The sequence below is a fragment of the Chinchilla lanigera genome, unplaced genomic scaffold (genome assembly GCF_000276665.1).
Source record: "Chinchilla lanigera isolate Chin_1 unplaced genomic scaffold, ChiLan1.0 scaffold00104, whole genome shotgun sequence".
In the NCBI taxonomy this organism is placed as follows: domain Eukaryota; kingdom Metazoa; phylum Chordata; class Mammalia; order Rodentia; family Chinchillidae; genus Chinchilla; species Chinchilla lanigera.
The window spans coordinates 4,516,376-4,541,884 of record NW_004955505.1 but is presented as its reverse complement, the minus strand read 5'-3'; the positions used below and the strand labels follow the sequence as shown (position 1 = coordinate 4,541,884).

At 39.4% G+C, this 25,509-nt stretch overlaps 1 protein-coding gene across 1 annotated transcript in view; it reads right to left on the bottom strand.

Annotated features, from left to right (window-relative positions):
* Ipo8 (importin 8) overlaps window positions 1–25,509 on the bottom strand; it is an 84,232-nt gene that overhangs the window by 33,085 nt on the left and 25,638 nt on the right. The window contains exons 4-16 of the mRNA XM_005407134.2: window positions 20,693–20,851; window positions 19,279–19,435; window positions 16,758–16,847; window positions 14,975–15,069; window positions 14,297–14,381; window positions 11,340–11,474; window positions 9,251–9,350; window positions 6,865–6,941; window positions 6,487–6,603; window positions 5,981–6,070; window positions 5,665–5,830; window positions 4,551–4,711; window positions 3,391–3,516 (exon numbers count right to left, since the gene is read on the bottom strand). Of these exons, the coding sequence (XP_005407191.1) occupies window positions 3,391–3,516; window positions 4,551–4,711; window positions 5,665–5,830; window positions 5,981–6,070; window positions 6,487–6,603; window positions 6,865–6,941; window positions 9,251–9,350; window positions 11,340–11,474; window positions 14,297–14,381; window positions 14,975–15,069; window positions 16,758–16,847; window positions 19,279–19,435; window positions 20,693–20,851 (1,558 nt within the window). The remainder of the gene's footprint in view (window positions 1–3,390; window positions 3,517–4,550; window positions 4,712–5,664; window positions 5,831–5,980; window positions 6,071–6,486; window positions 6,604–6,864; window positions 6,942–9,250; window positions 9,351–11,339; window positions 11,475–14,296; window positions 14,382–14,974; window positions 15,070–16,757; window positions 16,848–19,278; window positions 19,436–20,692; window positions 20,852–25,509) is intronic.

The window sequence follows — 25,509 nt, the reverse complement described above, 5'->3', positions numbered from 1 at the left end:
ATTGTGAATTAAATTAGTTCCTTATGACATAGCTCATACCAAAATAAGTTCCTACTAGATGAAAGATTTTGATGTAGAGAATTAAAACAGAAAATAGAAAAAAATACAAATATAAACCTGAAGTGACTCCAAACCTAGAAATCAGAAATGAAAAAAACTAAACAATCTGATAGTAAAAATTAGAACTTTCTGCACAAGATATGAGGAAGGCAAAGATAAATAAAAAGTCGAGTGAAATAGTACCAAGTGGTATCACAAAGGTCAAATTTCCCCATACATGAAACCAACAAAGGCAAAGGTTACAAAAACTAAGCATGAACAAGCCTTAAGCTGACAAAAAGATGCTCACTAATACATAAGATTACAAATCCACAGTGCAGTGTTACACTTCTAACCTCTCAGACTGGCAGCGATCAAAAAGACAGCTGACACAGAGGTGCACCGAAGCGTGGGGAGCAAGCCGGTACACACCGCATGGCGCAAGTGAGCAACCCCTTCAAGCCTGCTCATACCTAGTGCCTGTGACCAGCAAGCCCAACGTCTGACATCTATGCAAGCGACATGTCCAAGGGTACCCCCACACCAGTGTCTGTCTACAGCCAACTGTCCGCTTAAAGGGGCACTTAAAACACATCTATTAATGAGGAACTGAGTACATGAATTTGACATATCATGCAAGGAGTACTATGCAGCCACTAAAATACATTGTTTATTAACTGATACAGTGCAATCACCAAGATAAGTAAAAAAAAAAAATTAAGGATCACCAAAATTAAGTTAAAAATAGTAGCCCAAAACTACATACATAATGTTATCATTTTCATGAAAAACTACAAACACTAACTTTTGGAAAAATAAAAAACTTGATAAAAAGTGCTATTTTCTGAGGCTGTAAAATTAAATAACTATGGAGTGATATGGTAAAATTTCACTGAATATCTTTTCATACTTATTCAACATGTTTCTATGAAATATTTCTCAAATAAGTAAAAAAAATTCCAATACACCATGGACTATTTTTCATATAAATATCCAATTTCAATTTTGAAGTATATTCTAATACTCTTTTTGTAGTTTCTAATAAACTTTTTGTAGTTTTAAATTTTTAACTGACACAATTGTATGTATTTGTAGGGTATGGTTTCATAATTCAATACATGTTAAACCACTATGTTAAAGTTCAAATAACGCAAAATTTTCCAACTTAAAAAACCTGCCAATACCTTCATAACCATTAGATTAAAATGTATATGGTTTTTAAAAATGTGCACGTTTATCACCTACTTTACATTTCCAACTTTGCTTTTCACACATTAAGTATTTACACATGTATTCATATACACGTAGTTTCTCCTCTTAAGGAAATATTATTTTTGAAGTTTGCTTGTAATGAATGAAAGTTCCAAATGAAATGAGGCCTTCAGGAGCCAAAGATTTGTCTTTAATTTTCCACTGGGAAAATTACTTAGCTGATGGCTTTAAGTGTTTTCATCTTTGGGTAAGAAACCCACATTTGATTAGGGTGTCTCAATTTTAACCCATTCCTCCCTTGGTAATCACAGGAACTTCACAAGCTCCTTTAACATTTGCAATTCAAAATACATATCAAGAGTAAAAAATTAAAACAAAAAGATAAAATGCTATTATGTTTTTAAACTAATCCTGTAGCTCATTCTCCTAGTCACACCCCCAACACACACTAGGTAAAATGGACTAGATGATTCTTAAGGCTTCTTTAAATTTAAAATGTAAGTTCCAAATATGTAAGGTGAAAGAACTACTGTTAAGTATACTTGCTGTAATTAATTTGCAATGTCTCACTGTTAGAAGACCATAGAATTTCAACATGGAAGGATACAAAAATAAAATAATAAATAATAAAATAATTAATATGGGGGGATCACATTAATCCCTTTGGGTCAAAGAGAAGACTACTGAACCATCTGTACATACCAAGCATCTCCCATTGGTATCTGATAAACACAGGATATGTCAACAGCCATGTGGTTTAACAATTTATTTAAAGAACTTGCACCTGCTTCCTAAGACTTCACCATATAAAGCACTGCCAAGGGAATCAACTTGGGCTCACAGAAGTAGCGAACAATATCTAATTTAAGGTAAGGTCATGTGATACTTGGGAAGGAGAACTGTAGGTTGTAAGTAGACCAAGACTGATACAGTATCAGAATAAGTGGACCACAAACTCCAGTGTGCAACGTACTAGCTCTCTGCTCACGAACACATCTTCCAAACTGACCTGCACATTGTTCTCCACTTTTGCAAAAGGACACCACGGTACCTGTGCTCTCAGTGGCATTACTACGATAACATCAGCTAATGGTGTCAAGGTGCTGGATAAAGGTCAGTGTAAACTGCCGTCCAACACTACCCAGGAACTTGGTTTATGTAGCTCCTGCTCTTATTCCCTTTAGGTATTGTAGTACTGGTTACGTCAGAATGCTGTCCCTTTACTTATGTGGGACGGTTAAGCTGGACTGTCCACCCGCCCAGAGGTTAGTAAAGCCCACTTCAGGGTGTCCTGGGTGGGTCATGGCCCTGGGTCTGATTCCAAGTCTGATTCCGGCCCTTTCCTCTCTGGCACTGCTCCCCCTGCTGTCTGCTGCCCAGCTGCTGTGCACTAAGCATCTTCGGTCCTACTCCACACTCCTCCACCGCGATGCTCCTGCCTTGGAGCCAGCCATGGACTGCAAACCCGGAAACCACGGGCCAAATGAAACCCTCCGCCTTTAAGTCGTGCTGCCAGGGCTTTGGCCCGGCAACAGAAAAGCTGACTAACACAGCACCACTGTGACTCTGCCGAGACTAGACTGTGGGATTGTGTCTTATTCAACTTGATTGTCCCCTAAAACCTAGCCAGAAGACACGATGAACTGAACTCTGTTTAATACAAAGGGATAAACTATGTAAATCCACATATAATAGCTCCCTTCATTTCAATCAATTTAATGTTTCTTTAAAATTTGAGAGCAGCAGCCTGAGCTACATGGCGAGATCTTGTCTCAGAAAAACAACAAAAAACAGAAAAAGACGTTTGAGGGCCATTTTCACAGTCCCGCACCGTAAGTAAGTAGTAATTTAAAAGCTAAGACCTGGCAGGCAATGGTGGCGCATGCCTATAATCCTAGCCCTCGGGGACACTAAGGCAGGAGGGTCTCAATTCTGAGTCCTCAGGGGCAATTTAGCAACTCAGTGCAACTGTGTCTCAGAAAAGGACTGGAGATGCAGGTCAGTGTGAAGCCCCTGAGCTCAACCGTCAGGGGAGGGGGGTAGAAAAGCGGCAGCCAAGGCTTTGAAGTTTATGCCCACTGGTCACACGAAGTTCACTTAAAATTACTATTATGACATAATAAAACAAAGAAATCTCACCTCTTTATGATCCTCTACAACTGTTAAAATAGTATCAATAGTATGTAAAATTCCCATAGCCATCACTGTCTTGTCTTCAACTTCTTCATACTCATCACTCTGAAGAACTTTGCCAAATATCTCCGCCTATGAAAATCACATTAAAATATTTAACGATTTGTGCTGTTACACCCCTCCCATTATAAAAGTTAGTAAAAGGACACATCATACATCTAAATGTCAGCATGGCTCAACATGAAGTTCTTTACTTTGCTGAATGAATGCTGTTCTTACAATCACAGAACCTGTCAGGTCTTACACATAGCCATTTTCCCTCTTCTAATCACCAGGGTGGGACATATACTACCAACAACCATTCCTAGTCTGGTTGTCACTAAGTAAAAATCAAAACCTAAGAAAACGAAAATCGACACTCAAAAGAAAAATGTAATAGAAGGTTTAGAAGTTAAAGTTAAAGGTCACCTAGAACATGAAACAGAAAAGACCCAAAAGGGGGTCGGTGTGTGGAAACTGGACACTCAGTCCAGCTCTGACATTCCACACTGGGAAATGTAGAATGAGGGCGAAAGTGTGGAGAAATACATGAGCGAGGTAACACAAAAATTATCCTAAACTAAAGAAAATGAGATTGCAAATTCAAAGTCCAGAAAGAGAAAATTTAGAAGGCTCATATCAAGGCACACCATTATAAAATCTCAGATGTTACAATGAAAAGAGATTATCCTCATGTTATTACATGTAAGTCTAATTATGTACAGGAATATCACAGTTAATAAAACAAACTTTTCTGGTGTGGTTTTTTTGAGACAGGGTCTCACTATGTAGTTTAGGCTGGCCTTGAACTTATGGCAATCCTCCTGCCTCTGCCTCCTGAGTGCTGGGATTACAAGCATGTGCCACCATGCCTGGCTAGAGCAAACGTTTTTACATTAATATGTCAGTTACAAGTAAAACAGAATCCCAAACTTTATATAGATTATTCAAGCCCTCTATACCAAACATAAAACTCTGCCCAGCCTTCAGCTTAGTAAGACTTTGTCTCTGTAAAGTTTTAAAAGGGCTGGGGTTTAGCTAAGTGAGAGATCCCTTATCTAACATGCAGAGACCTGGATTCAATCCCCCAAACTGTAACAAAATAAAACAATTTATGTCAGTCTTACCAAGTGTTGGGTCATGTCGACTGCAATTGACGCTACCTCCTGACTGTACTCACATATCATCTTCTGGATGACATTAGTAACATCATCATTCTCTGTCTCTCTGACAATGTGCAACAGCTCCTGCATAATAGGCCTGACGTGCGGCTTCATATATTCCTTAGCTAATGCAATAAAACAAAATTACTGAAGAGTACCTACATACAGACAGTGGAAGAGAATGACCTCAGGCACAAGGCCAAGTGACACAGTTTAATACCCACACAGAACGCTAGCTGCTGACTCGCTCTGTGGTAAATAAGTAATAGTGTAGCTCTAAATAATGCCCACCACTGTACGGGCTTTCCCCAAGAGTAACCAGGATAAGCAGTTCTGCGCATGAAAGGACTATTCTGCGGCAAAAGCCACAGCCCCACCGAGAAATTTTAATTATACTTGCGCTCTTTCATCAGTCTGATTCGGAGACACGAATATTATATCAAATATAAACAATCAGATACCTAAAGACCACGTCCAACACGGATGGAGCCTATTCCCTGCCCTAATCCACCTCTACCCATCCTTCTCCCAGCACACCCTTGTATACACCTTTATACAATATCCAGTCCTCCTGCCGCAAGGTTCATGTTCTTCATAAAGCTGGATTTATCTGCAAAGATTTATCTGATCTTTGAACAGAACATTCTCCTAAGCAAACAAATGAATCATCTAGTTATTATTCTCTAGAAATACTGCTACTTTCAGAACTGGAAGAAGCTGAGCAACCTAGAGCTGAAAGGCATCTTGAAGCCATCTAGTCAACCCCTCCTAAATTTAAATACAGCCCATGCACTGGACCTGACCTAACAGGGCAAAGCAGCAGAGGCAAAGGTGGACTCTGAGCTCTGGATTCTAGCCAGCCCTCGTGCACACTACTCACTAACTTGTTTCCTAATCTCAATTTTTTTTTTTTTCTGGAAGCCACAATCAATAGAAACTCCAAAAAAGGGCAAGAATAAACCCTTGTAAAATTCTAAGGAGATAAAAGCCCACCTTCCTCAGGGAAGGAAGTGAATGAGTTAAGAAGACCATCCCAAAATACAAAGAATCCACTTCCTAAGCGGTGTTTTGGTTTTACCTTGTATCTGGTTAGAAATTAATGACTGGAGGGCAAGGGCAGCTTCGACTTTGACAGGCATCTCCTTATCTTCAATCAGGCTCTTCTTTGCCAGTTCTACTGCTGTTCTTAGGTTGAGCTCATTATGAAACTTCAAAGAACTAAATGCATGAAGCACCCAGCAGGACTATGAGAAGAAAGCAAGTAGGGAGCTACTGGGATTATGGCGTTCTGTAATAATGTCACACGTGCAAGAACTTTAGAAATATATATTTACGTCAGTAATTACCTTAAGATGAAGGCTCTAAGATACATGACAAATACATGGAAAACTTACTCTAGCTCGAAGATATCCCAGGTTAGACAGTAACAGAGGAAACACATGATTCTGTAGAAATAACTCAATTTGGTCCTTGAATAAACTCTTCTGTCAGGAAAGAGAAATTTCAGCTTATCGATGAGTTTTTCACTTGTAAGAATCAGTTCCTAATAAAGATTTCCATTCAATATACTTCTATTTACAATTCTTTCAAGTTGTTTGACTTACATATTGCATGTTTTAAAACCACACAGAAGTAATACCTTAGATCAATTTGATATAATTGATTTTTGTAGAAATAAGAACACTAATATCATTTGAATCCTTTTTATACAGTACTAGTTCCATATTGAAAAACTGACAGACCAAAGACAAATTTACTTTTCAATTAAAGAAACAGGGGTAAGAAAGTCAATAAATTACCCAGAGGTAGTCTCTAGCTTTCAATTATCCATAACTGTCATACTCTTATTTGCCTGTGCTTCACAGTATTATTAAATAAATTAAATTCTGATAATCTTAACCTTCAATAAAATCTCCGCCAAGGAACCAATCACATGCAGGGCTCCATCCTTCTTCCTCGGGTCAAAGTTCGGGTCGGTGAGGATCTGGTAACAGAATGCCATCATTTTTGGCAACACCTAAAGAAATGGAAGAATCCATTTTCAAAAATAAAGCCATTTTACTGTGTTTTATCAGGCAACCACAAGCTCAATAAGAAAGGTACAATTTATTAAGAAAAAAAGCAATATTTGTATGTCAGCTTTTTCCTTTACTAGGAAAAAATTCTTAAAATAACAGGTTATAACTAATAACAACATGATTTTTCAAATGCTAGGAATACAGAATGTCAAATCAACACAGGTCACCTTTTAGTTTGCATTTAAAGAGTGCCTGCGTACCTCTTTCCTTTTCTTTGCAGCAGTATATAGAAGAGTCTGGGCTGCTGTAGTGGGAGAGGCATAATCTTCAAAAATATCTAAGATTGCAAAAAGTTAAACCATGTTAGTAAAAATACAATTACCATACAGACTTTAAACCTGACTGACCATCAGTCATACTAAGAAACAAATCAGTCCACACAAAGCTGGTTTACAGTAAAGAACAGCTGCACCATCTCAGCAGTGTGCTCATGCAGACAAACTGCACAGGTGTCATTTCAAACACCCATGAAAAAGGACTTCCAGAAGGGCTTCAGAAAGGGGCAAGAGTGATGGGATAAGCATGTTCAAAGTAAAGGGAAGTACCTCAAAGGGGGATTCATGATAATGTGTCTTTTGCTGTAATAGATTTGTTTTAATTTAAACACTCACTGTATATTTTGATAAGGCTGCAAGCTAATGACTATTTTTTGAATATTCCCTCTGTGCCAGGCACTATGATTTTACAGTATGATTTTATACTCTGACTTTAGTTCCTATGTATTAAACCATTTAATCCTCCCAATACCACTACCATTGCCTGTTTTATAGCTAACACCCTACATCTTGAGACAGAGGTTATATAACTTGCCTAGAGCTACTCAAGTAAATGGCCACGCCGGCACTCATATCCAGGCTAACTTAACATCAAAGCCTGAACTCCTGTCAGTTTTTACCAAATCTAAAAGCAGTACTATTGGGGGAAATGGTGAAATTAGTCAAAGGGTATAACAGAAACAAAGAATAAATAAAACAGTACTTTTAATATTGTTAGCAATATATAATATACATGTTGTCTTCATATACATAATTGCAAATGACAAAAATATTAAAATACAGTAGTTATTCTTTCCTATAATTACTCATAAGCAAAATATACACATCGAACAATGCCTACTATGTTCTAGACCACAGAAGGAAATGATTAAGGAAAACACACACCAGTCTTGATTTATTTATATTCTCTTTTAAACAACAAATAAAATGTAAATTCCCACTGTTAACAATGAGTTTTTAATTACTCCATTTTTTAAAAATTGAGAGCCGAGGGTCAGGGATATAGCTCAGCATCACAAGCACCTGCCTGGCAAGTGCAAGGTCCTGAGTTCAATTCCTGGTACCAAAAAAAAATTGAGAGCCAAGTGTGGTGTTGCACACCTGTAACCCCAGCACTTGGGAGGCTGAGGCAGCAAGATCACTGTGACTTCATGGAATATACAGTGAGTTCAGGACCAGTCTGAACTACATAGTGAAACCCCGTCTCAAAAAAACAAAATAAATAAATATAAAAACTGAGACACTACATTATCAGTTATGATAAGTAAAACAGTGGGCATTCCCTAAACAAACACACAGGTACTAGAAGATAACAGCAACACAATGCCTTAAAGAAACTAAAAACCTGGCTCATCACTCTGCTCTGTCAAAGCAAACTAGGAAAACAGGCCTAAAGAAAGGAAAATAATAAATTCTGCAATAAGAAATGATCTTCAAAAGAAACAGGTGGAAAGGAGAGGAAGCAGATAGTAAACGTTGTTACTCATTTGCCCTTCCTGCACTTCCTGTCCGCAGAGAAGTGGCTCCTCACTCACTGAATCAGTTTACACAAAGCACTGGGACAAGTCCCACAGCCTGGCATCCACGCCACCAGACTTAACTCAGGCAGCTGGAGGCATCGGGCTTCCTGTCACCTGCCTTGGGCTCACCTTAGTTCTAGTGTCAGAGATCATTTACTTCAACATTTTTTGAAGGCGTAGTGGGGAGGAACGTGAAGGAAAAAGAATACAAAATACAGTAAAGAAAGTAAAGTTCCTGCCCTCTGACAGTAACTCTAGGAGGGCCAGCGGTACACAAATTAACCTTTTTCTACGACTGAGGCTAAAAGGAGATGATTCAAACAGGCCGTGCAGTAGCTCACAGCTCTAGGAAGCTGCAAGCTAACAGGACCCCAGAGCACACTGCGTGGCCACCGAGAGAGATCGAACTCCCTCGTGGGACAGTTCCTCCACAGGATAAGGAGGAAACCTAATTGGGTGCTGCTAAAAGACATAGACATCCAAAGGGTCTCCAGAGTTGAGAGCAACACGGTCCCCCACAGGACTCCCACGCACGAGGAGGGCCATCCCCGCAGTCTGCACCTCAGTGAAGGAACCAGTGGCTCCCAGCAGAGAGAGGAGCAGGCGGCTTTTCCTCCCCACACCCAAGAGCCCCAAGTTCTTTGGTTCAAAAGGACATCAAACCCATGAGTTTCAAGAGTTTGGAACTTTGGGAATTTAGTGAGGTAATAAAACTACCTTAAAATTATCAATTTAGTTATATGACTTCACATATCCAGGAATGAACAAAGAAAACAAATCATCTCAATTACCAAATTTCATCCTTATGTATTCATATGGGTCTTCTTGCCACAGCTCTTCATCTTCGTCTTTATAGCACATCACAGAAAAAATCACGTCTTCAGAGATATTCTAAGATGAGAAACAAAACACAGGGGTAGAGGCCACTGGGACTTGGGGACTACCACTAATGTACTGACGGACAGCCCTCATGCTGTGTTTTCCAAACAGGTATTTTAATGTTTCTTTCAAGCCTGCGTGCACCAAAGTGACAGCAGGAAAGCAAGACCCCTGACACACAACAGGAAGAGGCACGGGGCTCATAAGGTTGTTTCTGAGCAGCAAGTAACTAAAAGCACAGAGAAAGAGACCAATGTAAACACCATCCTTTGAAGCAATAACAGGAATAATAAAGTTTTACTAACAAATCAACTTTTTTTTTTCTTTTTTGTCTTTTTGAGACAGGGTCTCACTATGCAGCTCAGGCTGGCCTTGAGCTCACTTTGTAGCCCAGGCTGGTCTTGAACTTGCAACAATCCTCCTGCCTCAGCCTCCCAAGTGCTGGGATTACAGGCGTGCGCCACCGCACCCGGCTAACAAATCAACTTTAAACAGACATTGATTTCCTTAAAGAAGAAAATGTCAAGTCAGATTCCTTATTTTTGAAACTTTTAACATTTCCATGTTGGTTATAAAAGCCAATATATGACCAATATTAAAATTTAATTTTTCTTTTTCCGTTTTCAAAAAGCCTATTTCTTACTCTACCACAGTGAGTTTCAGGGTAAAGTCCTAGCCAGCCCCTCTGCACACTGCTGCCAATGCCCACGGCTTACATAAAAACAGGAGTATCTTTCATCACTTACTCAAATCAAATAATTCTAAGGGAAAAAAGGGCCAACCTAAGGGTCATTTTCTTAGTCCTGCATCACACCCACATAAAAATAAGGCCAAAGGTATCAAGTAGAGAAGAAATGCTATCACTACTCACTTTTACTTTATAAGAATACAGGAAATAAAATGAACTCAGTATTTTATTAATTGCATAGAAGGTATTACTATCCAATCAAAGTGAGCACTCAAATAGTTACTAAGATGTCCATAAAAACATAATAAAGAGATACTGTTTCTGGGGTTGGGGATGTAGCTCAGTGGCACAAGTGCCTGCCTGGCAAACATAAGGTCCAGAGTTCGATTTCCAGTCCAAAAAAAAAGATACTATATCTGTAAGATCTTTTTTTTTTTTTTTTTTTTAAGATCTTTAATAAGGTAACATTAAACAAACTCTACCCAGGGCACCAGAGACAAAGGGAAAGAATTTATTTTCTTGTTACAAAGCATCTTACAGAATTTAAGGACTCATAGTTTGGATGGGAAGATTCAGATCCTAATGTCTCTATTTATTACTGGCCCATAATTTTCCTCTCATATTTCTTTAAATAACAATACTGAATTCTATCTTCTTTTTGTTTTTTTTTTTCTGTCTTTTTGAGATAGGGTCTCACTATGCAGTTCAGACTGGCCTTGAGCTCACTTTGTAGCCCAGGCTGATTTCGAACTCCCAACAATCCTCCTGCCTCAGCCTCCTGAGTGCTGGGATTACAGGCATGTGCCACCACGCCTGGCCCCGAATTCTATCTTTAAAGTAAATAATGGGTATAAAAAAAAACTTTTCATTTCTACTATAGAATTTATCATCTAAAAAAGATATAAAAACTTCTTTGCTCACACCTACAGAAGAAAATGGTCTTGTATCAGATATCATTTTCTGCAAAATAGCACCTTAGTGAGGCCCTGATAACAATTTTCAAAATTCTTTTGAAATTCTTCATTTAATCCTAGCAACCTTTTGGGAAGGGTGGAAAAATACTACATTAACAGAAAAGAAACAGGTTAAATGAGACATCAAACATGATCAATGGAATCCAAGTCTTCCCACTCACAGAATCACCTCAATACTTGAATTTCCAAGCTTTTTATATCAGATAGAAGACTGCTCCTTAGAAGTTACTAATGGAAATAAAACGATACTAAGCATAAAATACAGGATTGATAGCACGCGTACCTAGCAAACCTAATTTAACAACAGGCTAATTTGGGGAAGCTACGGTCTGACACTACCTGTATGTGTGGCTTCATCTGCTTCCAGGTCACAGAATGCACGACCCCTTGGTTGAGATAGTTGAATGCCTGCTGAAGAACACGGGGCGCTATGTATTCCTTCTGTCTATATTGATCTAAAATTTTTAGTAGCACCTGCAGGAAAACAGGAAGGAAAAACAGGAGCATAATGTAAGGTTAAAAGAGGTGGGGGACATGTCAAACATGACATAAAATCCAGAATACCAAGATAAAAATTAGCAGGTTTTGAGGACAGGCAGTATGTTGTGAGAAAGCTCACACAATCCTACTATTTCTCATATACATCCTTGTTGTACTGAACTGAGGGTATCTTACCACACTTCCAGGAAAAGGTCTAACTTCTACTTCTAGTTCTCCAAAATAAAGACTCTTGTTTTAAAAAGTAACAGAAGTGATTGAATAAACATTTAAAAACTTCCATATAGCAAAGGACAGAACAGATTTTATTACTCGATCCAAAAGATTCTTTCACGTTGGAGAGAAATGTTATTTAACAAATCAGTATTGGCACAACTGATTAGCCCTCAGAAAAAAAATTAAATTAGGTCCCTAACTAAACTTCATATCAAAATAAACTCCAGATGGAAAAATATTTCAACAACAGAATCACAGCGTTCTTAGAAGAAAATGTCAGAGAATTTTACGTTATAATCTCAGACCACAGAAGCTCTCTGTAAACGCTCCGGAAGTCCCCGAGGCTGACTACAGCAGCGGCGTACAAGGGAGGACCCCGCACGGGAGCAGGGCGTGGCCAGACGCCATGAGCGCGAGCCCGTGCGACAGCCCAGCCCGAGGGGTCCTGGTCTCCAGCACTGCACTCCCCTGGTGAGCTGCCTAATCTTTCAAACCACGTGCAGAGCTTATAAATGCAGAGTTCGAACTGCATTCGAGGAACATTTATCCAGGCCTTCAAGATCTGCCAGAAGCCCCACGATCACCTAGAAACTCCTTCTGCAGTGGACGCTAAGTGGATACTGACCGTGACTCTTCCTGGCTCAGCTGCGGCTCACACAAAGTGGGGAGCTAAGGTGAGACACAACAGCGGAGGAACGAACAGTTACTGACAGGAAAACTAATTTTAAAAACCGGGAACCTTCACCCTAAATAGCCAAGTACGAAGACATGATGACAAGGACACAAAGGCATGAGACTGGCTTTAAATATACGATACTAGCATAATCCTGCTGAACACACTTCAAGTGGACATCTACCTTAAATACTCAATGGAAGTTCACAACAGCGGGAAGAGCAGAAAGCAGGGCTCATCGGCTCCTTGGTTATGCGGATATCCACCGTGAACTGCTAAACAGATCACTTTATTCCCTGTTCACTAATTTCCCCTGATGATTTGTCTTACGGGCCAACAAAATAATTGTGAGAAAATTATAGCTAGTTCTCCTGAACTGTGGCATGGTACTTTTTAACATGTTCTACTGGCCAAAATGACGGTCCATAACTAGAAGCATTCCACCTAAGGTGACAGGCTGAATGCACCTAACTTCGTATCACTGACAATAAGGATGTATAAAAACCCAAGCACACTCCTCTAGTATTAAAGCCACTGTCCGTGTCTGGTCAATTAATCTGGTACAGCAGGTGGTTAATAGTTCAGTTTTGTTTAAATATAAACAAAAATACCATGATCCAAGTGCCACACACCTCTGTAGTTTTGGAAGTCTTTAAATATTATTATTAACTTGGTTTCTCAAGAACTCATTTCATTGTATACAGTGGTTCTCGAATTCTATACTTACGCTAATCTGTATGTTTCTTTGTTTTGGGGTTTTTTTGTTTTGTTCTGGTTTGGTTTTTTTGCAGAGTAGGAGATTGAACCCAGGGTCTCACACATGCTAGGCCAGAGCTCTATCACTGTGCTATACTGTCAGCCCTTTTCATTTTGAAATAGTGTTTCACTAGGTTGACAAGGCTGGGCTCAAACTTGTGATGCTCCTGCCTCAGCCTCCCAAGTAGCTGGATTACAGGAGTGTGCCACCACAAGCAATTTAAAATGCATAAATTCTCATTGAGAGTCTCAACATCTAAGCTCAGCTACTCTTAAAACAGATCATTCACGGTGTATAAATCTTTTAAGATAAGAGATAAAAGTATAGACGAAGAGGTGAGGCTCCTAGCTTGTTTGGAGAGTGAGACAGAAGGCCCACAGTTTGAGGCCAGCTTGGGCAACTCTGTGAGATCCTGTTACCAAAACAAAAAATATAGGGGCTGGGGATTTAGCTCAGCGGCAAAGCACCTGCCTGGCAAGCGCAAGGTCGTGAGTTTGGTTCCTGGTACCGGAGGAAAAAAAAAAAATATATACACACATACATACATGCATACATACACACATACATACATAAACGACTGCCTATTCAGCTTAGCAGCACAGCAAACACAACCCCTCGATTCTATCCTTAGTATTGCAGAAAAAGAGAGAAAGAAAGAAGAGGTAAAACTCAAAGAAAAAAAGTTTTAAAAAAACTTATAAGGTCAGAGAGTTAACAGAAGACCCCAATCTAATATAATACCCATTTTTGCAACTTAAAAGGCTTGGGCCAGACATGGTGGTGCAGGCCTGTAAACCCAGCACTTGGGAGGCTGACGCAGGAGGACTGCCGTGAGTTTGAGGCCAGCCTGGGCTACATAAGCGAGTTCAAGGCCAGCCTGCACTACATAGGGAGACCTGTCTCAATTCTCCCCCACAAAACAAAGGTCTGGATCCAGCCTAGCAGTCAGGATGGGCAGTTCTGGTGGCAGCCGCACCGTGACGTTTAAGACTAAAACTAATTGCACTGTATTAGTTCCCAGAGCTGCCATTTCATCCTCTGTAAATGTATAATGAACTAATGCGTTCATGATCCACTTTTAAAGACACAGAAGTGGTTTAACTACCTCCCAGAAATAATCATCCTTCTCTTCCAAAAGCAAACGTCTATTACCTGCTGAATTCCCACTGCATAGGTTTTCAAAAAGAATTCAGAAAATTCGAAGTATTCTTTTGTGACATTTCCTGGGCTTCCATACCTTAAAATTCAAAGATAAAATGTTTAAAATGTGAAATTTTAAAACAAAGTATGCTTATTTGTTTAAATAAATCATTAAAAGACATATTCTATTAGGGCAGAAAACTAACATTTTACGCTTTTTCAAAGCCACAAAATGAAATCATGGGGAGCTATACTTATGGTTATGCACTTCTGTACTTAGGACCTAACTAAGCTTACACATTTCACACAGAAGCATTTGCCTTCTAACCCAAGAGGCCTAAAGGACCAAATTAAGAATGAAAATGCTCTATCTGCCATGGAACAGATTTCTTTCAATAAATGCTTTTAAAATTAAATTTTCTTAAGGAGCTAGTGGCCTTGCACCTTCTTGCATAATTTCTGGATATTTCTAATGGCCTGAATAATGTTATTCGGAAAAGACAGAAAGCTTCCCACCTCATCATCATCTCAAAATCAGTGATCACAAGCAAGTCATTTTAAATAGAACGACTCTTTGCCCTCTGTGGGAAAACAATCATATGCCTGCAGTGTGACAAAGGAAGTATTCAATTTCATCATCTACAGTCCTGAGCTACTGACTGCAATGTAATAAATGTAACGGAGAATTACCGCTCAAAAAGACGAGCTACAATATGCAGCGCCCACTTCTTACACTTCCACCATACCAGTTCTGGTCTATCATCCTCGTCAATCTGCAGCGTCTCCTAAAAGAATGAAAAGCACCAGATTAAATTTCTATACAAAAGCGATTTATATGAATAAGAAAAATAGAATAAATCTCAGTATAGACTAAGTCCTATTAAATGTGAAGTTAGATTGCTACACAAATGCTGATTCTCACTTCACAGATGCTAGGTAGCCAATTTCAGCTATTGCTGTTCATATTTATCTATCTTCAAAAGGATCAAATACGTAGAAAACAAAATACAAGCACCATGGTCCCTTGATTAAATTCTTTGAGATGATGAAACAATTCTAACCCAAATGTTATCAAAATTCACTTAACCATTTACCAAATTTTGCGTGTTTATGTGCATACATTAAACATCTATAAATACTTTGTTTCAAGAATATCCACAGTGGGGTTGGGGTATAGCTCTGTAGTACAGTGTGAGCTTAGCCCTTGGTTCAATCCCTAGTTTCCAAAAGCAGAAAAAAAACATATATATATACCTTCTAAGATTGGCTTAAATTTTAAAATATGAAGTACAAATGAAAAACACAGTGAATGTTTAAATTTAAGATGTGTAAAACACACATCACCATTAATCTCCCACACCCTCCTCTTTTAGACATACTCATTCAATCATTCTTGCCACTTTCTGAAATAATTTGTAAGTTCCCTCAGGGATGTCCTTTAGTTGTGCTGTCTTGACGTCCGGAATTGATTCGAAACATTTACCTTTCATGGTCATTTTGACTTTGGGGAACAGCAACAAGTTGCATGGTGCCAGATCCAGGGAGTGAGGTGGGTGAGGACACGCTAGCGTTTGTACAACCCTGCCTTCTGCTGGACGGCCCTCAACAGCAGCATTCTCCGTATTTACCACACCGCAGACAGACACAAATGTGGACTTCTGGAAGTGCTTCAGGAAGTGGCAAGAATGATGGGACAAATGTATTCAAAGCCAGTGGGGAGCTCTGAGGAAAATGAATGGCAAAGTGTCTTTTACCTAATATTTTCATTTAAGCAGTCACTGTATTCTTCAATCCCCCTTGTGTATGAGTTAATTTAATAAAGGAAAACCACTATCATTGTTATTGCAGATCAAAATGAGAAACTATCTTTTACCTACCAAACAGGCAAACCTAGAATTACGTGTGTACTTATGACAAAGCATCCTCCATCCCTGCTCATTATAGTTACAGACATTTTCCCAAAGAAAATACTGTAATCATGTTTGTGCATAAAAATTTACATACATCCTTAGAGTTAAAACCCTAAAAAATTTAAAACAACCTAAACATCCAGCAAATGAAGCATCTTCTAAAAATGACAATGTATACAAAATATTTAAATGTTTATATTAAATCTTAGATGAAAAAAATGAACTTTAAGATACCTCTAATGTACTGTATCTATATGTACTGTCTTTATAAATATTGTGTTATAAATGCAGAGAAAAAAGTCTAGAAGTGAGTATTGAGTTTTTAAATTATTTTTTCCATTTAACAGGAATAGAGTCGTTATTTTTTACTTTTGCTTATCTGAGCTTACTAAAAATGAGTAGTACAGTACTGTAATTATTTTATCAATTAATTCTGTTAAAGTTAGAACTCATGGGTCACTGCCTGACTGGTGGTATAATGCTTGCCAACCATGCGTGAGGCTGTTAGGAAAGGCCCCAAACCCAAGCGCCCGGTCCTGCTGGGGAGCAGAGCCCTGCCTTACAGGGGGCACCCTCCGGTCGATGATGGTTCGGAAGATCTCCATCCACGTCGTCATGGTTTGGTTATTCACCAGCTGAAGAGGTAATGCGTACTGTAAAACAGAACAACAGCATAAACAATCTTCCTCCTTTCCATGAGAGGATAGTTATTCTATATATTTAACATTCTAGTATAGATAAAATCACTGATTAAATATAGTTAAATATATAGAGTTAAGTTAAACATATAGAATAACTAACATTTGAGCATGAAAATAATAATTTGATTGTTTAACTTAAATCCATAAACATATACTTTTTTTTCCTTTTTTTTTTTGGTTTTTTTCTGGTACTGGGAATTGAACTCATGACCTTGCGCTTGCCAGGCAGGCGCTGTGCCATTGAGCTAAATCCCTAGCACCCATAAGCATACACATTTTAACTTTTAAAACTTTTATACATGTGCTATGATTTGTTTCTTTGGGCTACTTTTTTAAATGAAAAATATTTTTAAATAAATTCTTCTTTATTCTGCATGAGATTGCAGTAATTTACTCCTCTGTATCGAACTGTTCATTTTAACTACTTTGATGAAAACCCTCACTTGCTTAAACACTCACGAGACACCTCTCAGCTCCTTTCCTCCGCCCTGTGGCATCCTAAACACAACGCACTCCGCACTGCGCAGACGGCACCTCCCGGGCTGCAGGCCAGCGAGCAACCAGAGGAGCCAGGGGCCCCACACCCACTCACTCCACCCACGCCTGCTGCATGTCGAGACCTAACAGTGAATAAATCGGACACAGTCGGTGCCCTTAGGAGGCTTATACCCTAGCTGGAAGAAAAACCACACAGAGGCACAAAGGCAGGGATGGTAAAGGATGAAGGTGGAGGGCCGCGGGTTAGGGTTAAGAAGTACACAGTCTACTCTAAGTGCCCTGCAAGGGGCATCTGAACTTGAGACATGGTTAGAGAAGGAGCAGGCCGAGGGTCAGGCAGAAAGCAGAGATTTCTGAGATAAGTATCAAATATCCAGAGCCATGTACAGATAGATGCTACATAAATAGAATCATTCTCCCTTTCTAGACTTAAAAAGAGTTCCTCCATATCTTCCTATGTCACTGCATGGTTTGCTGACACTGTCACTGTAACTCGGTCTCTTAGAGCCTTTTACACTATTTTTGCAGAGGATTAGTGAATAACAGATCACCAAAATAGTTTAGTATGTTGGAGGGTTTTCACTGGTTTCTGTAGGTTTTTAGTATATAACAGGTTGAGAGAAAAGTTTTAGATTTCAGCTTGTTAGCAGACCAAGTAATAGAAGAGGCTTTAGAAAATTTACTTCTCCAGCCTTTGCCCTACTCCCAAAAGGAAAGGCAAGTCTGGCCCCGAATAAGTGGAACATTTCTGCACTTCATGGCAGAACAAGCCAATGAATAAAAGCTTTGCCTCAGAGTACAGCGATCCTCCTGAGCACGACTTCTAAACCTCACTTTGATAAAGGAACAACACATCTTCCTTATTTTTTTAAAAGATGGAGCAATATATTTTCCTAGTATTCTACTTTCTTCTCAATTTGCCTCCTTCCCTCTTCCTTCTCCTTCCCTCAAAAAGACTGACCTGAAAAAATTATGGCTCAGATTATCTCTATTAAAAGTTTAAAAGGTGAAAAAGATGAGACTTTAGTAACACTATACACTTGTACTGACGTGAAATCTTGAAACAGTGCCAAGGTACCTAAGTGAAGCCAAAGAACAGATTTAAGTGATCTCAACTTTCCAGCTGAACAAAACTATCCTTTTGGCAAAAGGAATTTAAATAGAAAATATGAGAGCTCTGATTTACTCAGTATCAAGTGGTTTAGGCTGACGGCCAGTGACTCCTCCTCCACCGAGACCTAAGGAATTCACCACGGCCTTTGAGGGTTCAATGCCAAACACTGCTGTTGTTTTCAGACACACCACTTCCTTCTAAGCACTGTTTCAGTTCCCATTTTAGTGGCCTTCGCAGTTTACAGGTATGATAAAAGGGGGTGTTTCAATCCAGGAGAGTAAGACACTAAACCTTCTCTGTTAGCTTTAGGTTGGATGGAAGGCACAGAAGCTATTATCAATATGATTTCCCAATAAAAGCAAGACACCCCTTCTTCTTTTTCTCCTACAGTGTGTGTCATCATGCCAGTTGATTTGTGTAAACACAGAGTGTACTTTCATAAATCAAAATTAGCTATAATGTCACTACTTATCTAGCCTGAAGACAAGGATGCTCTGAACAGGTACATCAGACACAGGTTTTAAGGCAAGTAACATCCTGGTTCATGTTTACCCAAGACTTCAGACACCGAGGGGACAGCACAAACACTGAATCTCTCCTCTGCCATCCAAAGACTGGGAACAATTAATTGCTGTGAATACTCATAAAGGTTTTTTAAAGAAATATCTGTGAAAGATATAATCATTTTTAATAATCACTGGTAAGTAATGAGCACTTTTAATGTGTCAAGTAGAAATACGAGGCTCATCTGCCTCGGGAATAGAACCTCACCTGAACGAGTGCGTAAAAGATCTTCAGGATTTGCTTCTGTAGTAACACAGAGTAATGGGAGGCATCGGGAAGGAGCTGCATGATCTGCTGCTGGACACACGGCAGAAATATCTGCATTGCTGCAATCAGAGGCTCTCTTTCTTCTGCTTTCTTATACCTACATGAGAAAGACAAAAAGGAGAATAATTTCTCCCCTGTTCCCCAAAGACCTACAAATAATGACTGAGAAGTATTTTTTAATTACACAGAAACCAATAAGCAAATAACAGCAACAACAAAGCCAGGCACTGGCTTACAGTCTCTGTCTGGAACGCTGAAAGTTGAAAGGAGTGTAAGCGCACATCTCCTTGTGTTAGGCAAGCTACCTAAAAGCTTTCTAGAAAGAATAGTTTAAAAGAAGCCAGGACCATTCTATAGATTTCTTATGTAAATTTATCTAGGATTTAAATTAATTTTCATCAAACCACAATTTTTCTATAAAATATAAGCTGACGTGCTAGGTTTTTGGTTTTTGGCTTTTTTGAGACACAGTCTCACTATGGCCTTGAACTCACTATGTAGCCCAGGCTGGCTTCAAACTCATAGCAATCCTCCTGCCTCAACCTCCCAAGTGCTAGGATTACAGGCATACACCACCACACCTGGCTCTGATGTGCTAGTTTAAATGCACATTCATGTTACGTAGCAGATAATGTGGGGAGAGTTTTCTTATATTACTCTATGTTGAGAAGTTAACACAGCTTATAAAGTTAAGTGCTCTTCCATCACTTTAATTGCTATACATCTAAAATGTTCCCTAAAAACTCTACAAATAGAATATGAACTAAATAATTCAATAAAGAAAAACTGTAAGATTTTATATGCAAGGCAGCAATCTTCTTAAGAAACCAAAAAGTATAATTAAATGTGATACTAGTCCTCTACCTCCCAAACTCTTATGGAAAAGAACATCACTAACAAAAATCTAACACTTTCTATCTTGTATCCAGAAAAGCACCTGATTTATTTACTTCAAATCAAATGTTTAGATATGTCTGTATCACAGCTTCCAGAGTAAGCTGTTAGTAAATTATGCTCTGAAACTAACAAATTTGAGAAGCACTGCACAGTATCATGTCTTGGCAATCAGCAAAGTGCACTAGAAAATTCAAACTTCTTTGAATAATTGCAGTCAAATGGTCTGGGGGTGTAGCTCAGTGACAGACCACTTGCCTTACACACACAAGACCCTGAGTTCAATCCCCTATAACACACGCATGTGCACAAATGCTCACACACATAAAATACAAAAAGAAATAAACACTGTAAGTAAATATGTTTAATTGTGTTTAATGCCACCTTTCCCAAGCTAACCTGGTTCTGCAGAACCCCCACAAAGGACCCCTCTACACAACTTACTACCAAAGGCACTTACTCGTAAGTCTTCACCAGTTGATACAGACATAATAAACTGCCGAGCCAGCTTCCACTGTTCTGTGATTGCAAGTAATAGTCTATCTTGTCCACCACTGCTGGCCAGTGACCAGGAAAATCATGTTTAATGATGACACGAAGACACATTGTTAACTGGACTCTATGAGGTAAGGGGAAAAGGTCAAAACTTACATAGTTACAAGTATCATGTACCAAAGACCTCTAATACTTTACATAAAGTACTCTTACCTTCTATTTGCTCATATTATACAGCTATAGTCACGTATCACTTGACAATCCGGATAATGTTCTTTGAAATGTGTTATGCAGCTAAGTTGCATTAACAGTGCAGAGTATACTTTCCTAAAACAGGATGGCTACCTTCACACCAGGTGACTGAGGGACCACTATTGTTGACCAAAACATTACTGTGCAGCTCTTGGCTGTATCTACATGGGATGGGAGGGAAAAAATAGTCTAATATTAAAAAAAAAAACCTCCTCAATGGCCCCATTTATTGAAAATAAACAGAAAGGAGGATATCTTAAAATGAATGAAACCTCTCAAACTGTCTTATCCTAACGGCCACTTTTTTAAAAATAAATAAAAATAAGTACATAAAAATTTCAAGACAATGAAGCTACTTCAGCTCTGTAAAATTTCTCATCTTGTTATAGTTTGCATTTTGGTAATCATGTCCTAAAGGAGGGAAGGCCAAAGTGTGTATCATTTCAAGCAAACCTTGCATAGCGATGGCAGGAGTGCAGGACACAGAGGCCCACACACGGTGGGACTCTCCTCCACACACCACCGGGACCACCACCTGCCAGAGCAGCCTGAGACACTAACTTTTGTCCTCTGAGCATAAAAAGAAGTATGTGTCTCCTCTGAAGAGGAAAACGAAGAGCTATTTTCAAAAAGATAAATGAGAAAAGCAACAGGAAAGGTATGAGCAGAAAAAGAGAATATACCTTTACTGAAGTGAAGAGGTGAAAGAAGTTATCTCACAACACTTGTAACAGAAATCATTTTCTCAAATGGGATCTCAACTATATTTGAGATTAAAAAGAAATAAGGAAAAGCGTCCCTTTTACAAACCACAATCAGTATACTAAATACGTCTCACAGGGTCATTTGCAAATGGTAAGAAAATTAACCTGGCAAAAAGGATTCTACAGAGCAAAAGGAAAACAAAAGTATTCAGTTGAGTAGCCAATAACTTGGATTCACAGAAACTGATAAAATTAAACAACATAATGGTTTTTTCTTATGTTGTAATATGTATCTCAAAATTTTCTTTCCAATGCTTTTATTTTTTTGCTTTTGTTTTGTTTTTGTTTTTGTTTTTTCGTACCAGGGATCAAATTCAGGACCTTGTGCTTGCCAGAGAGGCGCTTATGCCCCTGAGCTATATCCCTGGCCTCCACTGCTTTTAAACAAAATTGAATAATGAGAAGAAAAATCTATCTCCAAGAACAAATACAATTAAGTCTAAGGACACAGAAGCAAAGCCACAAAGAGCTGTGTTACATGCCAGGTGTGGTGGTGCGTGCCTGCAATCCCAGCACTTGGGAGGCTGAGGCAGGAGGACCATTGCAAGTTTGAAGCCAGCCAGGGCTACAAAGTGAGCTCAAAGCCAGCCTGAACTGCATAGAGACCCTGTCTCAAAAAGATAAAAATAACCGTGTTACATAACAAAGATAAAGATTCCCTTCTATGCCATAGCAAACTGTCCTTTAAATGAGCAAGTCATGTATCTATGCAGTACAATGTGTGGGGCGACTCTGGTCAAAGAAGTGATTGAAGTGAATGGGAAAAGGAAGGGACCTTGGTCCCTGGAATGCATGGTTAAGTTTAGAGCAGAACTGCAAGGCTACAGTCAGAAGAATCAACAATAAATATTCTGAGATGTCTGGTTGGCCAGTGTGTCCCCTCTGCCTGGTAAGACTGCTTAAACTAGGTTGACATGTGTACCTGTATCCCATTCCTTCCCTGGGCCCCGAACAAAATTCCTACACAAATGTTGCAAGTGCTTTTCTTCTATATCTTTGTTCTGGTGTCCTTTAGTTATAAATAAATAACCACAGATGCCTCAGCTCGCTGCTGTTTTATGAGGCTTTCTCACACAGAGAAGCCGCCCCTCTGGGTTTCTCAGGGACTGGACTAAGTCTCACCTTTGATTATAGCAATACCTCAGTTGTCAAACAGCTCCGAGCTTGAACTTTCCAATACACACACAGCAAAGTTCAAAAAACATCCACTCCGTGTTTGTAACTTTGCTTGACAGTTGAACCGAAAATCTGACTCGAAGCAGCCTGTATGAGCCAAGGGTGAGTCTCACACTGTCTCACTGTGTCTCACACTGTGTCTCACTGCAGACACCAAGGTCTCAGCGCTGCCCTCTCCCCAACAACGCAGGCTGCCTGTGTTAGTGCATTCAAATATTTGTCACTGTGCTTCTCGTGTGTGCTTTATTTGCAGGAAACATCGTAACCATGGCTTTGAAGAAAGTTAGTGAAGCCAGCAGTAAAGCTAAGAGGAACTGTGAGAGCCACCACAGAGTTAAAGAAAGAAATCATTGTGAAATCTGTTAAAGTCCTGGAAAAATGAACTTGTAAGTGTGATTTTGGGGCCTCAGAACCAATTATTTGGTTTTCCATTATTTCTTATGGGGAAAATACATTCAGTTCTTACGAATTGGAACGAATCAAGTTCGACAAGTGAGGTATCAGTGTAATCTTCATCCTCTGAGCAGCCCCAAATGGGACACAAACTCATGGATGAAGCAAAGACACAGTAAAGCAGCACAGGGATGCACAAAACTGCAGGGTAAGACCGGCAGCTACACATCTGCATAGAGGACCAGACTCCCACAGCCTGAAAAGGGACCAGGACGTCCGACTCTTCATGTCGGTCTCAGTAAGGGAGACACAGGCTCCACAGAATAGCATGGAACGTCTTGGCAAAGCTGCAGCCTAAGACTCTGCAACCTAGAGGTTATCACTGTCCAACTGCTTACTGAGCGGAGGCAGTGTTTCTTCACACACTCTGCTTTCATCCTCTCACTTGTGTTACTATCCTGGAATCGCCTAGAGATCTCCTCGTGTCCAATTACTAGGCAAGTGAGGACAGTTTGTTTCTCATTCTGCTCATTTACTTTCGTTTCTCCTGCTTTGCCTATGACATGGGCCAAACTTTACCTAAAAAGAAACTACACAAGCAACATTTACAATGTCTCTTGAAAACATCTGACTGCAAAAAAAAAGGGAAAAAGAAAAAAAAAAGAAGAAAAAGAAAAAAGACAAAAAAATGCTAAAGGCAACAAAAGTCAAGACAGTAAAATACGCACACTGGGACAGATTCATCAGAGAAATGGAAATCCCCATTAGTACTTTTACAAAAGCTCAAGGATGCCATGGCCGATTACAACACCCATATATACTCATTTGAGCTCAACAATTTTTCCCTTTTTTAGCTGGAGATTTCCATGGAAAACTGTTTATATAAGATTTCAGTAGAACTTATCTCAAATGCTTGATATCAAGAAAATTAGTTCTATAAATGTACTGTCTATTGTCTGTATGCAATAATTTAAAGTTTTTATGCCAGGCAGGGTGGTGCATGCCTGTAATCCCAGCACTCAGGAGCTGAGGCAGGAGGATCACTGTGAGTTCAAGACCAGCCTGGGCTACATAGTGAGTTCAAGGCCAGCCTAAACTGCAGAGACTCTGTCTCAAAAAAAAAAGTTTTCTCATTGGTATTCAACAGGTAAACATAAAAGTGGGAGCAAATATCCTATATCAGAAGAAAAGCTCTTATGGGTTAAAAATAAAAACCACAGTTTCTCAACTCCAGCATGGGTATCAGCATCACTCTTGCAAGAGTATAAATGCCAGGCGTGGTAGCCCATGCCTACGATCCCAGATCTTGACAGGGGGCGGGGGCTGAGGCTGGAGGTTCGCAGTAAGTCTGAGGCTAGCTTGGGCTGCATAAGCAAGTTCAAGGCCAGCCTGTACTACATAGTGAGATCTTGTCTCAAAAAAAAAGTATAAATCACAGTGTGGCTTTTGCTGCCTATAGAGTACAATTTGAATCTAAACAAGTAAATCATTTCTTTTGCAATCTGGGGCTCACCTGGGAAGTTCTGCGCCTGTGTGTAACGGGTCTTGGGGGAGAGGGAGACATATCCCACCCCATTTAGGGTGTCCTGCCCTGCAAGGATTTTACGTCTCTGTACAGAAGCCATAGAACACCTGAGACTACCGTTCTAAGGATAGCAAACCCAATGCAGGGAAGAGACAAAATGGACATTTGTGGTGACCAAATAACCTTACACATGAGCCAAAATTAAAAAGTTAAGACTAGCTGGGCATGGTGGCACACACCTGTAATCCCAGCACTTGGGAGAGTAAGGGAGGAGGATCGCCTTGAATTCGAGGCCAGCCCTGGGCTACACAGCAACACCTCGTTTCAAAAAACCTAAAAAAAAATTAATTAAGACTATAAATACTACCTCTTTAATGTATAGGAAAGCTGATCTCTGAGTACACACTGAGGGGATCAAGAAAAACTCAGGCACAGGGACTAACCAAAAAAAAAAAACCTAAAAAGATAGGTAACAAAGATAGGAAACAAAGATAGGTAAAGGAAATTCCTCCTGGAACACTGCCTCAGATGGTCTGCTGGACATAAACACATTCCCTAAATTTACAGGAGCCCACTGTTGCAAATCTTGGCTAATTGATGAATTTAGTTTTGGCTTTCAACTTAGGTTGGTATTTTGTTTGATACGCTTAAAACATTTCCTAGACTTTGTAA